Source organism: Artemia franciscana, chromosome 16, assembly GCF_032884065.1.
Source record: "Artemia franciscana chromosome 16, ASM3288406v1, whole genome shotgun sequence".
NCBI classification, from domain to species: Eukaryota; Metazoa; Arthropoda; class Branchiopoda; order Anostraca; family Artemiidae; genus Artemia; species Artemia franciscana.
Window position 1 is genome coordinate 11,213,986 of NC_088878.1, and position 14,369 is coordinate 11,228,354.

At 35.0% G+C, this 14,369-nt stretch overlaps 1 protein-coding gene across 2 annotated transcripts in view; it reads left to right on the top strand.

Moving 5' to 3' along the window:
* The window catches only part of LOC136037068 (nuclear receptor corepressor 1-like), a 76,846-nt gene that overhangs the window by 4,627 nt on the left and 57,850 nt on the right, over positions 1 to 14,369 (top strand). Inside the window, exons 2-4 of one of the 2 annotated variants that reach the window (XM_065719505.1) lie at positions 3,377 to 3,660; positions 8,275 to 8,488; positions 11,920 to 12,032. In XM_065719505.1, the coding sequence (XP_065575577.1) occupies positions 3,497 to 3,660; positions 8,275 to 8,488; positions 11,920 to 12,032 (491 nt within the window). In that variant the 5' untranslated portion in view covers positions 3,377 to 3,496. Of the gene's footprint in view, positions 1 to 3,376; positions 3,661 to 8,274; positions 8,489 to 11,919; positions 12,033 to 14,369 lie in introns of those variants that run through there. The other variant, XM_065719506.1, reaches the window with a different exon arrangement.

Here is a 14,369-nt window from a genome sequence, read left to right on the forward strand (position 1 = left end):
TCAAATACCTTGAACTGTATCTCTAGCAAAAAAAAACTTGAATAGTGCAGGGAATTTCAGACTGACATATTTCTTGATTAAAATAGAATATTTAATTTTATGTAAAATATATTTATTGGTCACCCAAGGTTTTAGAATTTGATATCCTTCACAACACAATTCAAAATCTTTAGTTTCCATGATCCTATGGAACAAATTTCCTCCTGAATTTGTTTGTAGCCAATCTGTAGAATTTTTCTGTTTGTGTGGGAGGGGGGGGGGCTATATCTAACCCAGAAGAGAAGAAAAGCCATGTTTAGCCTTCTAAAGTGAAAGTAAAGCATATTTGGAATGGAATGCGTCGATCAATATGTTAAGATTTAATTGGTGTGATTGCGGTTATGTTCTAAATTACAAGTCGTTTACTGCTTTTTTCTTCACATCAAATGCTGCACAAACTATTTTTAATACTCTCAGTGTTAAAACTATAGGTGCAGAGTGTTGTAAGCATTACTTAACATTAAAGGATTTGATTCACAATGATATACCATGCCAAGATGTGTTTCTTTTTGCTTTTGGGATCATTTTTGTGGTTTTTTTCTTGCTATTTTGTGTGTATTTCATTTTTTCAACAAATCTCATTTTAGTTTTGTTAAAAAAAAATAACATCTTTGTACCTCTACCTTAAATAGATTACCTTAAATCTCATTGTCCAGCGAAATAAGGATTAAATCCTGTAGAATCGCTGGTTAGTGATGATGATGGTTGGACGTCTCAACGGCATCCTGCTCAGTTTGCCATGGCTTTGATGACCATTCTCCATCAACGGCTCTTTTAAAGGCAGCAGTGCTGGGGGTAGTGACTGCTTTTTTGGTGAGAGAATTCCACAAACTTACTATTCTGTAAGTGAAGAAGTTATTGCGTAGTCTAGTAGCAGCTCTCTTCTGACACAGTTTCCAACTATGCCCCCTAGTTCTGGCAGACTGGTCAAGTTGAAATAGCTTATTTAGTGGAGAGTTATAATTCAGGAGCTTATGCGTCATGATAATATCACCCATTTTACGTCTGTAGACAAGAGTGGGGAGTTTCAGCCTCTTCAGATGGGATGAGTAGTTTAAGTATTTGCATCCCTCAGTTGCTTTTGTAGCCTGTCTCTGAACTGTTCCTAACTTCAGCTGGTCACCTTTTTTGAGGGGGCTAGCAACACACATGCCAAACTCCAAATTAGGCCTGACCAATGCCTTGTAATTTAGTCATCACCATAGGTGACCTGCTAGTGATTGTTGTTTTTATAATGCCCAGGGTTTGGAGTGCTTTGGCTACAGCTGTCTGTGTGTGTATAGTGAATTTTAATTCTTTATTGACTATGACCCCCAAGTCTCTTTGCTTCAGACGAAATAATAGTCTGTCTTGATCCATCCATCCCTAACAGGTCATAAGGGCATTTCTCATTTTTCTTTCCAAAGTGGATTGTTGGACATTTATTTACATTGAATTCAAGCCTCCACAAAGTTGCCCAATGGGAAAGTACCCACAGGTCATTCTGCATAGAGGCTCTCTTATCAGGTGTATTGACAGTTCCAATGGGTTTGGAGTCATCAGCATAAAGACTTATTTTATTTTTCACTATGGTTTGTGCATCATTAATGTAAATGTTGAATAAAGTTGGCCCCAATATGGTAAATCTTGGACCTCTACTTGCACTGTTTCTTTATTTTGCTGTTGCCATGTTGCATTCAATTGTTTTATATATTGTTGAAAGCCCATGTATGAGTTTCTAATTACTTTATTTTTGCTTAGATAACTATTGGAATGATTTTCCAGAGCTAACCAAGCATTTATGAGTTCTGAAAAATATTTGAAATTTAAAAGTCCTAGGACCATAGATTTGGCTTTGTTTGCCAAAGATTTGTCCTTCCAGCTATTGTCCCCAGAAGGGTCTTGGCTTACATATTAGATCTCAATATTCCATACCTTTGGGGCAGTGCAAGGTGTGGCCAAAATAATCTTTTAGTGATGAGATGTAGCTTTTCAGACTGGCCACAACAGCTTTTTTACTTTCTTATTGAGAATTCTAGACATCCTTTTGATTTGATGTATATAATATGGACAGCAGTTATTGAACATGACCAAGGCTCATGCCTTTTCTGCCTTGAGTGGATATGTCTTGCAAATGCACATTAGTACAGCTTGAACACATACTATGTAGACTCTGACTTCGGTTTTGTCAAGATCTGATGTCATGCCCTGTATCTGATATTTTTTATCTGGTATCTGATATTTGTTGTATTTGCTGGATTGTGACTATCTACTCTGGGCAGCCCCTCCTTGGTCTGTTCAGGATTTGCCTATTCAGGATTTATTTGCTTCTCACATGCATCTTCAAATCTATATAAGAGAATGGGATGGAATATTTCATTGCTTGGCCAATTAAGGAGACACCTCTATAGTTTCTGTAAACATCCCTATCTTCTTTTTGTAGACTGGATAGAGTCCTGATGTTTTCCGGTTTTTTGGGAAAGTATTTGTTGTCCATACTCGTGTAGATAGGTAGGATTATTAGCTTAAGTTTCATACCAGATAAAAAAGAAAAATTCAACTATGACCAAAAATGAAGAGAAAATACTCAATGTAGGTGTATATTTTTCTGATAAAGAAACAAATATGTGTGTTTCAAAAAGCATGTACTTTCTGAAGTAGAAATGAGAGTAACTGGTACAAAATTAAATACAAAACCTAGGCTTAAAAGAAGTCATACAAAATTAAAATAACAAAAAATACCTTTATTTGACAATCTATATAGAATATAATTAAGATATGGGATTCCTAATTATGCCAAGAATTGGGGTTTAAATCAGAATCAGACTGTGAAAGAGAAACCTGAATTATGAAAGCTTTGCCATTGTCCCATCACTAATTTTTTGTTTTACCTGATAAAGTTAAAACTGTACATTTTTAAGCTTAATTTTGATCACTTGTTAAGAAAAATTAGCATTATAATACAAAATAAACATTTCAGTTGAGATTTAAATTTAGCACATCAGGTTTTGTGGATTTCGTGTTCCTAGACAAATGAAGATTTTGTTAAAGGCTAAAAGCAGTGTAATGCCCATAAAATCTATTGGTATTATGTTAAATTTTGTGCATGGCAGTATTGTATTTATGACTTTTGGTATCTTTCCATTCTGTGAGGATATTTCTACCAGTTGTAACTTCTAGTAATTGTAGAAGTTGCTATTGAGCTTAAAAACTTCCATTCTGAAGTCTAATATATTGATTGCAAATTATGAAAATGCAGGTGTGGAAAGAACTGTTTTGCTTCCTTGTGCTCAATTTTTCCAACTCAGTTGCCACTGTGTATATGTCTGTTCTCTTTTTTTCATTCTCTTTTTTTCAGGTTTTTTTTTATTCTGATTGACAATGCCAAGGAAAAAAATTTATTGTGAATTTTGTGGAATGTGCAGAATTTAATGCATTAAATGCTCAGTGTTTAAAACATTGAATAAGTGGTACCATAATGATGGATGGTTTGAGAAGTGGACCTGTGAGTGGTTATGGTAATTCCCAACAGTCAGGCAAGGATGCAGCCTTAGGATTACAGCCATCCCCCATGAAGGTTACACCCTACCCTGCACAATATTCCCATGCATTGCTTAAACCAGGATCAGCAATGTCCTATGGGTAAATCTTTGTTTTACACTTTATATGTCAATTTTTGTATGTCTTTTGAAGTTAGTTTATTGAACTACAACTAACCTTACTGCTAAAGCTCTAATTTTCTTTAGAAGAACAAGGAGTGCCTTACACTTCATTTATTAAGATGGTATTAATTTTTATCTCTTGTAATGCAGTAACATTGAACATCTAGGGGAGAGTTGGGAATGCTAGAACATGCTTAACTTAAAGAGGAATACCTTTGATAAGTACTGTCCAAAATTCCTGTTTCAAACATTAATTGGTAGGAAAATTATTTAGCCTACTTGTTGCTGACTTTCTTTTTCATATTTTTAGGCTTTGATGCTAATTTTTAGGTGGGTCTAGTCTTGTCCCAGAGTAACACTTGGGCAAGTTCTATGGGTTATGGTTTAGGTGCATTCAGAATCATAATTAGTGCCATAATTTCATCAAAATAAGGGGGGGGGGGGCAGTGAAAACTGAAAAATCATCAATATATTACCATAAAGGCAAAGGTGTATTAAAAAAAACTGATCTGTTTCTCTGAATGCTTGAATTATGCAGGCTTATCTTAGTTTTGACAAGATTTTTTTGCAGAAACTAAATTTCAGATGGAGGGGGGACTGAAGTGTGGGGGGTGGCTAACTTGGGTCTGGAGGGGGCAGTTGCCCCCCTCCAGCTCCATATAAAGTTGCACCTCTGAACATAATCGGCAAATACTTTGTTTAATGCTGGATCCAAAGGCAGAAAAGTTATTGTAAATTACAAAGCCAGATACTTAAGGACTTAATTGCTACATGATTCTTCAACTAAATACTTGGTTTGATCTACAACAAAACTTGCTGTTTTTGGAACACGTTTAGTGCTGTCAGATACTACAGGAATTTGCAAACACATCACAATTTAGACTTTTACAAGGGCATCAGCATGGTATTGAGGAAACGTGAACTTCACCAATGTTCACACACTTCAAGCATTTTGACATTGTAGAAGTTCTAGCATTTCATTCTAAAGGTCACAATCCCGCAGCTTATGTTAAGAGTTGAAATTCCTCTGCTGCTATTCTGACATTTTCTGAGCAGAAGAAATCATCTGAATTGTTACCTCATTTTATTTCATAGGTCCCATTTCATTTGTGCTTTCACCACTAAATTTTAGCTGCTTCTCACTTTTCTTCTTTGATATTTTATAGTTTTTTACTTAAAATGCGTTCTTTTTCTTCTGTAGATTCTTCCTGTCTTTTTATGGCACTTGGTATTAACCAAGTGACATATATCAATCGCAAATTCTGTCGGTCTGTCTGTCGGTCCTAGTTTTGCTGCAAATCTGCCAAGGGTATTTTGCGATAGCAGTCGCAAATTCTGTCAGTCCTGCTTTTGCTACTTTAGGCACTTCCAAGTAAGCTGGGACGATGAAATTTGGCAGGCGTATCAGGGACCGGACCAGATTAAATTAGAAATAGTCTTTTTCCCGATTTGACCATCTGGGGGGGGGGCATTAATTTGGAAAAAAATAGAAAAATTGAAGTATTTTTAACTTACGAACGGTTGATCCTATCTTAATGAAATCTGATATTTGGAAGGATATCGTGTCTCAGAGCTGTTATTTTAAATCCCGACCGGATCTGGTGACATTGGGAGGAGTTTGGGGTGGGTGAACCTAAAATCATGGAAAACGCTTAGATTGGAGGGATCGGGGTGAAACTTGGTGGGAAAAATAAGCATAAATCTTATATACGCGATTTACATAATTGGAATGGATACGCTTTATTGGGGGGGGGGGGTTAATTCTGCAAAATTAGAAAGAATGACATAGTTTTAATTTACGAAGGAGTGATCGGATCTTCATGAAACTTCATATTTAGAAGGACCTCGTAACTCAGATCTCTTATTTTAAATCTCAACCGGATCCAGCGTCATTGGGAGGGGGGCGGAAATCTTAGAAAATACTTAAAGCGGAGAGATCAGGATGAAACTGGATGGGAAGAATAAAAACCTGTCTAAGATACGTGACTGACATAACCGGATCGGATCTGCTCTCTTTATTGGAGTTTGGGGGGAGGTAATTTTGAAAATTGAGGTATTTTTAACTTATGAAAGGGTGACAAGATCTTAATGAAATTTTATATTTAGAAGGATCTTGTGCTTTAAAGCTCTAATTTTAAATTCTGAACAGATCCTGTGACATTGGGGGGAGTTGGAGGGGGAAACCGGAATTCTTGGAAAACGTGAAAATTGGGATATTTTAGAAGGAATTCATGTCTCAGAGCTCTTATTTCAAATCCCGACCAGATCTTTTGACATTGGGGGGAGTTGGAGGCGGAAATCATGGAAAGCACTTGGAGTGGAGGAATCGGGATCAAGCTTGGTGGATAGAATCAGCAAAGGTCCTTGACGCGTGATTGACGTAACCATACTGGATTCGCTCCCTTTGGGGGAGTGCTAGGACGATGAAAATTGGTAGGCGTGTCAGGGGGCTGCACAAATTGACTTGATAAAGTCATTTTCCCAGATTCGACCATCTTGGGGGCTAAAGGGAGAGGAAAAATTAGAAAAAATGAGGTATTCATAACTTACAAGTGAGTTATCGGATCTTTATGAATTTTGATATTTAGAAGGACATAGATACTCAGAGCTCTTATTTTAAATCCTGACCGGCATTAAGCCTCTGATTTTCCTTTTAAATCAATCTATTGATTCTTAGAATTTTTTTAGAGCTCATACCATATAAGCTCTTGGCTCTTAGCTCTTCTTGCCTCGTCACAAGTGCCATATGAGCTCTTAGCTCTTGTTTAAACATTATATAGCTAAGATTGCATCTTTTACTGGAGTATGACCTTAGATCTTTGATGTCCCAACTTTCCTTTTGGTCTATCTTTTTGGAGTTTCCCTTTGAATGAGGGGTGTGATATCTTGGCTGAAGGAAGCAGAGCTCACAATATTTGAACTTTGGGCTAGACAAAACGATCAGGCAAATGTTCTTTGTCTGGAGTTGGCTGATTGTCAAGTATGAAAATTCGTGGCTTAGAGAAACTGCTGGTGATGTTCAGTGGAGTGAAGGCCTTTGGAAAAGCACAAACACGAAGCAGTTCTGCAAACTGTTACTCTGTCGTTGCTTGGCAAGGATTAACTTTCAGCTGGATTCTCAGTTGCCTGGGATCAGTAAATTATCGAAGTATGATATTCAGCAACATCAAGAGGCTTCAGTCTGGACAATATATGAGGTGGAAAGGTATGTAAGTGTACATCTTGTTGTTTGGCACATGAAATGGCATCATAGCTATATGACTTTCAAGATTGTCGATTAGAATGTAGACAGGATCCATAGGTGACAGGCGGAAATGCGATACGAAAAGCTCAAAATACCACATAAAAAGATCCTTGATAACCAATGTATTTCATGGCCCACCTCTCCAGAAGCATGTGCAGGGTGTATGTTCAGAAACTTCCCTAAAATATATGTTTGTGGGAGGATTGAGAAACTTGGAATAAATCCTCTCTTGGCATTTGTAGTACCAACCATCATCACGAGTTTCTCTGTCTTCTGTGAGGCTGTGCAACCAAACTGCTCTACATCCTTGGGACTCAGTGCTTTCTGACATTTCTTTTACACATTTGTCAGCTCTGTTTTGTCAAGGTAAAAAATATTGATGACGATTTGATTTAAATACATTAGTAGTAACACAATTGAATCAAGATTTGATTCCTCTGGATACTTGAAGTTTGTGGATTTCGAATTGAAATAGACAGCTGCTTCTTAGCAGTCCAAGAGATAGCATTTCTGAATCAACATGTTGCATTCTTGATGTCAAGATTTACATTAATAGTAGCCTGTTCCAACATATTAATATCCTGATGTTCTGACTCTCCTTTTTTGTCTTGCACATAAATTTATACTTCTAAGAAACCATCTTTTTTTAATAATACTATTCAGTTAGCTATTCAGTTATGCTGACATAGGCTGCAACCCAGGGGGTGTGGCAATTTTCCTGTAGAAGATGATAAAAATGAAAATACAGATGACCCTTTCAGTCCTCTTTGGTGTTCCACTATGTTTCAATTACAAATTTTGAAACTGATATTCCATCTCCTCTCACAACTTATAATTGTAGCCATATATAATTCAAACCTTTTGATATACGGTAGTCTTAAGACTCTTCCGAAGGGGTGTGATAGGGCTGATACTTTTGAGCAGTCTGTTGCTCAGTACAAACATGCATAGTTTATTTATTTTTACCCTTTTGTAAAAAAAAAAATCCAGGAATTCTTCACAAACTTTTCAGAGACGGTGGAGGTTTTTTGTTATGGTATTTTTTCAACTATCCACTTGATTGCTGTGACGAAAGTGCTAAGCCTTTTTTTTACATACTGCAAAAATATTTATTGTAATAAGTTATCTGGTTGAAAATCATTTCTTGGAAGTTATGCAATATTTAGATATTTCCATTGATGGGTGTGTTCAATTTAAAATCTAAATGACTCAATCATTCCAAAAAGCCTTTTAATTTATTTGCCATATTTGTGTTGTTTATTGACCCTTTCATTTTTGTTATCTTAGAATCTTGAAGACAAAACATCCATTTAAAGTGATTTTTGATTATGATTTATTTCTAATTTATAGGCCGAGAATAGAGGCTTCTCCCTTCAAAGGCCGTATTAGTGTTCCAACCGCTCGTGCACTGACATCACCTGGTTCAGGTCATGGAATGCACCCACCTGGTCTTACTGGGCATCAAATGGTATACTCAAATCAAGCTGGTACAAGGAGTGATTTTAGTCTAATCCCCCAAACAGCAAATTATGATATAAGTGGTGGAAGAGGATTTAGATCACCTGTAAGTTTTTTTTTTAGAATGTTTCCATTATTTGATCATAATTCGATTTCTTCTTTTTTGTATCATTTGTGCTTTCTTAATAGCTTGTCCAAAGTGCTACTCAAATTTATTGTTGTATCCTATCCCAATTGACTTTTCTGTTGTAAACTTTCAGGAGGCCAAATAATTTTCTATAGTCAGAAATTAAGGAAATATGTACAATTTGTTTGTTACTGAAGTATAGTGGCTAGCTTTGCCACATATCCAGCTAAAATAAAGCCTGGAATTTATTTTTATACCTATGAAAATCCTTAATTCGGGATTTTTTAATTGAACCGTTTTTCTGGTCTTGTAGATCAAGACGCCATTTTTTTTTTTTTTTTTTTTTTTTTTTTATATATATTGGTAGCTAAATAAGGTGACACACTCATGATTCTCTCTTGTTTATTTCTCCTTCTGTGTTTTAGCATGGAGTTTGCAGGCCCCCTTATTATATCAGCTGACAAACCATGGGTATGTCAGAACTTTGCATAATCAAATTATATATGATTGATATTTAATCTTACAAAATATTAAAAGCTGTTGGCCAATATCTTCTGTAATATTTCCCACTCTTTATTTATAGGTTTGTTCATACTTAGGGCAGAGGCGCCAGTTGACAAAAATATAGGGGAGACATTTTTTTCTATAAGAATACCCCTAAAAAGGTGTTTTTAATGAAATTGTAAACAGCAAATTTTTCTAAATTTTTAAAAAGGTATCCAATTGATGTACCTGGTTCACGGCGTTCAATTTATAACCACCATTTATCATTTATTATCGACTTTTAATATTTATTGCCTATACAAATGTAGCAATCTAATTTAAGACTTTCCTGTTATTTACCCATGTTATTTCCATTCTAGTGTCAAGTGATTCTTTGGGTCTTTCTTCTTTTGGTATATTGTAACAACATAGATGCAAGTTATTATAGTTTAAACTTCTGTGTGATATTGTCTTTTTTATATTTAAACAGGTTTTGTTTTCATTTTTTATTCCAATTCCAGAAAGCATCAAACAATTAATTTTTTAACAATGAATTATTAATTAACGATTAATTTTTCTTATTCTGTATTTTTAATTTCTAAAATTTATGCTGAAATTCAATTAAGCAACAGTAGAAAAAATGATAATCGACAAGTCATATTGTATACATTTTGATATTTGTAACAGTTTTGTGACATTATCATTAGGTTAGTTACTTCCTGATGCAATAACTGTCATTAAGGTAATATAGGAATCGCCAACGGAAATGTCGAAAGAAAGGAAGTAATCAAAATTACTGTCTTTATAAGCAATTCCAATATTTCTTTTCTAGACAAGAACTTGAAAACTAGTACAATTTATTTGATAAATAATTGCTGAAATTAATAAAAAGTGGCATCATAAAAGTTATATTTAAGAATAATATTTCATTACTTGAATAAGAGAATAGAAATTGTAAAAGGGGGATTCCAGTGGCCTACTCTTAATATAAATTTTGTTCCTTTTTTTTATGTGACCAAAAATATGTGTGAATGTGTATTTTTATGTACTGATGCATACTTGCTTCCCAAATCTTACACCTATTGCTGAGGGTATGAAGTCAGTTGAATCGATTGGGGGGCTGCACTGCCCCCTGGATTTCTTTGTCTTACTCCTAGATTATAAAACACCATTTATTGGGGTATTTTATTGAAAAAGAAGAAGGGAGAATATAGGAAGAATGTGACAGAATTAAGACTAGGTTTTCGGAAGTCAATGTAATGACGGTTCAAAAGCATGGCTTTCAAAAACGGACGCTTCTAGAAGTTAACGAAGATTGGTCTGTGCTAACTGTGTCCCAAAGGAAACGCCTAAAGACATATTTAGGTTGTTGTTTGAATTATAAGCTGGAAAAAAGTGATCCCTTTGCGCTTTGTTGGTAACCAATCTCGGCCAAACTAAAGCAGTAAGTCCTTGGATGGGAGGGGAAGAGTTTTCAAGAAAAAGTTGAAATAAATAGTAAATTGATGCAAGTACTAAAGAGTTGAGCTCAGTGTAAATGCACAACTGTGCATGTACACTGCACAGGGGGAACATGCACGACTGTGCATGTACACTGCACAGGGAGAACATGCACAACTGTGCTTACCTAAGGTGGTTTGATGTTGTGTTGATTTTTTAGTAGTAGCACTAGAATATCAAAAATTGCTGCCCTAAAATTACTTGTTTTTTATGTGTTCAACATCCCCCTCTGAAAAATACCAGGCTCTTATACTTATGGTTGGATGCTTATGAAAACAAACAAAGTAGAGTTTCAATCCGTATGGTAGAAGAGGGGTTGGTAGTTCCCCAAAAGGGTTTTTATATTGACATCTTCTTTGAAAGGAGGTTGTTTTGACCAATAGACTAGGAATTTACGTCCCTATTCCTCTTTTGGGCAGGCGTATTTTGAAATGACCCTTTCACTAGTATTATTATCATTATTGTGAGTTTATGTATGCAATATTAGTGTATTATTATATTAGAGTGTATATAATAATATTAGAGTGTATAATATACAATATTATTATTGTAAATACTAATAATAATTTTGAGAGAATAAGAAATGATGAGATTTATGCCATGACAAATCATACCCCCATCCTTGATGCCATTAGAAAGTGACGATGGATGTATTGGGGGCACATGGTGCGAATGGGTGATGGAAGGCTACCTCATGACATATGGTGTTGGGTACCCCTGGCCTCCGCAAGTCAGGGAGACCCAAAATGACCATTGACAGGATGTTGGAGAAGGAGGCGAAGCTGGCAAGGTCTTCAATGGAGGAGCTTTGGTCGAGGGCTCAGGACAGGTCGTCGTGGCGAACCACTGTTGCTGCCTTATGTGCCCTCAGGCGTGGGAGGACCTAAGTCTAATTATTATTGTGTGTGTGTGTGATGTCAATTTTCCCAGAAGTTAAAAATATGGTATCAACTTATTCTCATCATCTATATGGATAGCAAAAGTTTGCTTGTGAGTAGAATCACTTAGATCATCACTTTACTCGGCTTTGAAAACCTTATGTACCCTGGAAACGGTATGAGGGGAGGTCCACTCTCTTTCACCTGGTTTACACCTCGTAGCACTTATAGTTCTGTCATGCCGTGCCTCCTTGTACCACATTTATTGTGCGTCAAATGGTTTATGTTGTTTGTAAAAATGGGCAATAAAAATGTGTCGTTCAACCCAGATATCTCATTTTCTTAACATGAAACTAACATCTTTTGGAGATAGTGTCCTTGAAGGTGTATTTAGGGGGATCCATCCCTCCCCCTTGTGCTGGCATAAAATATTTAAGTTAATTTTCAGAGCTGTGTTGACTTTTTTTGGGGGTCTTTCTATTATTATTGCTTCACCATGATGTCTAATCAAGTCAAGGTATTTCAGATTTACATTGTTTTCTTTTTCAGCCGGGATTAAATAATTCTCACCATGAGAGGAGGAGACTTACACTACTGCCAACAAGTGGAGATTATGCACCTCCAATGCATGGTCATGGACAAATGTTTCACCATCAAATGGGGTAAGCCTCACTTCATGTTCACATGGGGAAAAAGGGGTCTCTAAGTGTTAGTGGGGAACTTTATTTGTTTATTTCACATTGGGTTTTCTCTTGCAAATGTAATAATTAATTTACATGACTGTTGCTCTTGTGTAGAAAATATTGCTTAGTTGCAAGATAAAAGTTGAATTTTTTAATTCAATAAATTGATTCTCAAGGCAACCAAAATTGTCTAAAATGGCAACTAGATAGCTACAGCAGGCAAATATTACGCCTGTGTGAACCTAGAGGTATTTAGGCTAGATGAAAAAAACTGCTTTTTTGAAAACATAAAGAGTGAGATTCAAGCTTTAAACACAGCAATTCTTCAAAGCAAAGATATTTTACCATTTCAATAGAAATTCTTTTCTTTTTTTGTCTATGTTGTCATAAATCTAGTCTGTGATATTGCCTCCATACTCGCAAGTTCTTCTGAATTTGAGATTTACTAAAATTTACAATACAGTATGAAACTTATAATTTTCAATCAAGGATGCCAAAGATTGTTTTTTTTTTTACCTGATAATAATATTCTGACTAGAATAATCTCTTCTGCTTTTGAATAAGCATCCAACTTCTCTTGCTTCACCCTTCTGTTTTTTTTTTTTTTTTTTTTTTTTACAGAAATCTTTTTTAATAAAAAATATCGTTTTTTTTATTAGCTCATTACATGAATGCCTATCCTGAAACCGAAAACTTCCTTTGTTGAATTTCGGTCTCGAATGAATTTAAGATTTATGAACCCATGTTGTCTTATGGCTCAGAAGACTGAAAAGTGAATTTTCCCTTCTAAAAAAAAAAAAAAAAAAAAAACCTAGTATTGTATGTATACCTGCATAAGTACAGGGAGTATCCTTCTACTGGTGTCAATTAGAAGGGCATGTGCCCTAGTTTTTGATCTCCTCCCTTCCCTAGATTTTTAACAATACACTTGATGGATTCTCATTGAAAAATTTTGTTTTTTGGTGTTGTCATTGAAAAAATTTGAAATGGACACATTTTGCAAAATTTGGGACATAGCAAGAAACTTATAATTTTCTTAGAAGGACGCCAAAGATGGTACCTTGGCAACTGTATAGTTGCCAAGTGGTTCTTGAAATCTCACATTTGGTTTTGATGAAATATTAAAAGCTTCTATCCTTGGTTTGGTATTTTGTTACTAAATATCAATCCAAGGTATTTTGTTGTTTTTTACCAGATAATAATCTTCCGACTAGAATATATTCTTATGCTTTTGAATAAGCTTCCAACTTCTCTTGTTTCACCCTTCCGGTTTTTTTTTTACAGTGATATTTTTTTAATAAAATTTTTTTTTTTATTCTTGATTAGCTCATTACATGAATGCCTACCCTGAAACGGAAAACTTCCTCTGTTGAATTTCCGTCTTGAATGAATTTAAGATTTATGAAACTGCATTATCTTATAGCTCAGAAGACTGAAAAGTAGAATTTTTCTGTCTAAAAAAAACCCTATTATTGTATTTACACCTGCATAAATATAGGGGGTGTCCTTCCACTGGCATCAATTGGAAGGGCATATGCCTCCTCCTAGTTTGTTTCCCCATCCCTTCCCTAGATTTTTAACAATACGTTTGATATATTCTGATTGAAAAATGTTTTTTTTTTGTATTTTCATTGAAAAATTTGAAATGGACAAATTTGCAACCCCCTACCTAGATTTTGAAAAATGAATTTTGCCCCATACCACTAAATATTCGTGAATTTGCGCCACCCTATCCTCCATTAAAAACTAATATGATGTACATGTCATTCATTAATAAACAAAATATTTAAAATTGTTAAATTCGTTTAATTTTTGTAAAAGTATTGCTAACATGAAAAGTTATCCTGGGGTGTATAAAAATTTCCTTTTTAAGAATAATTATGCTACCTTTTCAAGACCGTATTAACACTTATTCCAAGCATTAGACATTTTTTTTAGTTTGAGATTGTTGCTAAAAAGCTAATTAGCTTAATAATAAAGATTTCTTGTTGAGTCTCATTTTCCAAAGACGTATTTTGTTTAATGGTAGCTCTAAAGTCTTTATATATGAAGAATCAGCAAAAAATAGAATATGTTCCATCAATTAAGCTAATAAAAAACTCTTTAAAAATCAAGAAATATCACCTTGAATCAATTTCCTAGCTTCACCTTGGATAAGGCTTTAATAGAAGAAAGGATTGAGGATGTTGCTTCAGTGAGACAGTCTATTTTTTTTTTCTTTTTTAAAAAGAAATGTAACTCTAGTACAATTATTTTAGCTACTGTTAAACCACATTCTATCTTTGGGCATCAATAGCCCATGTTAGGGCTTTTTTT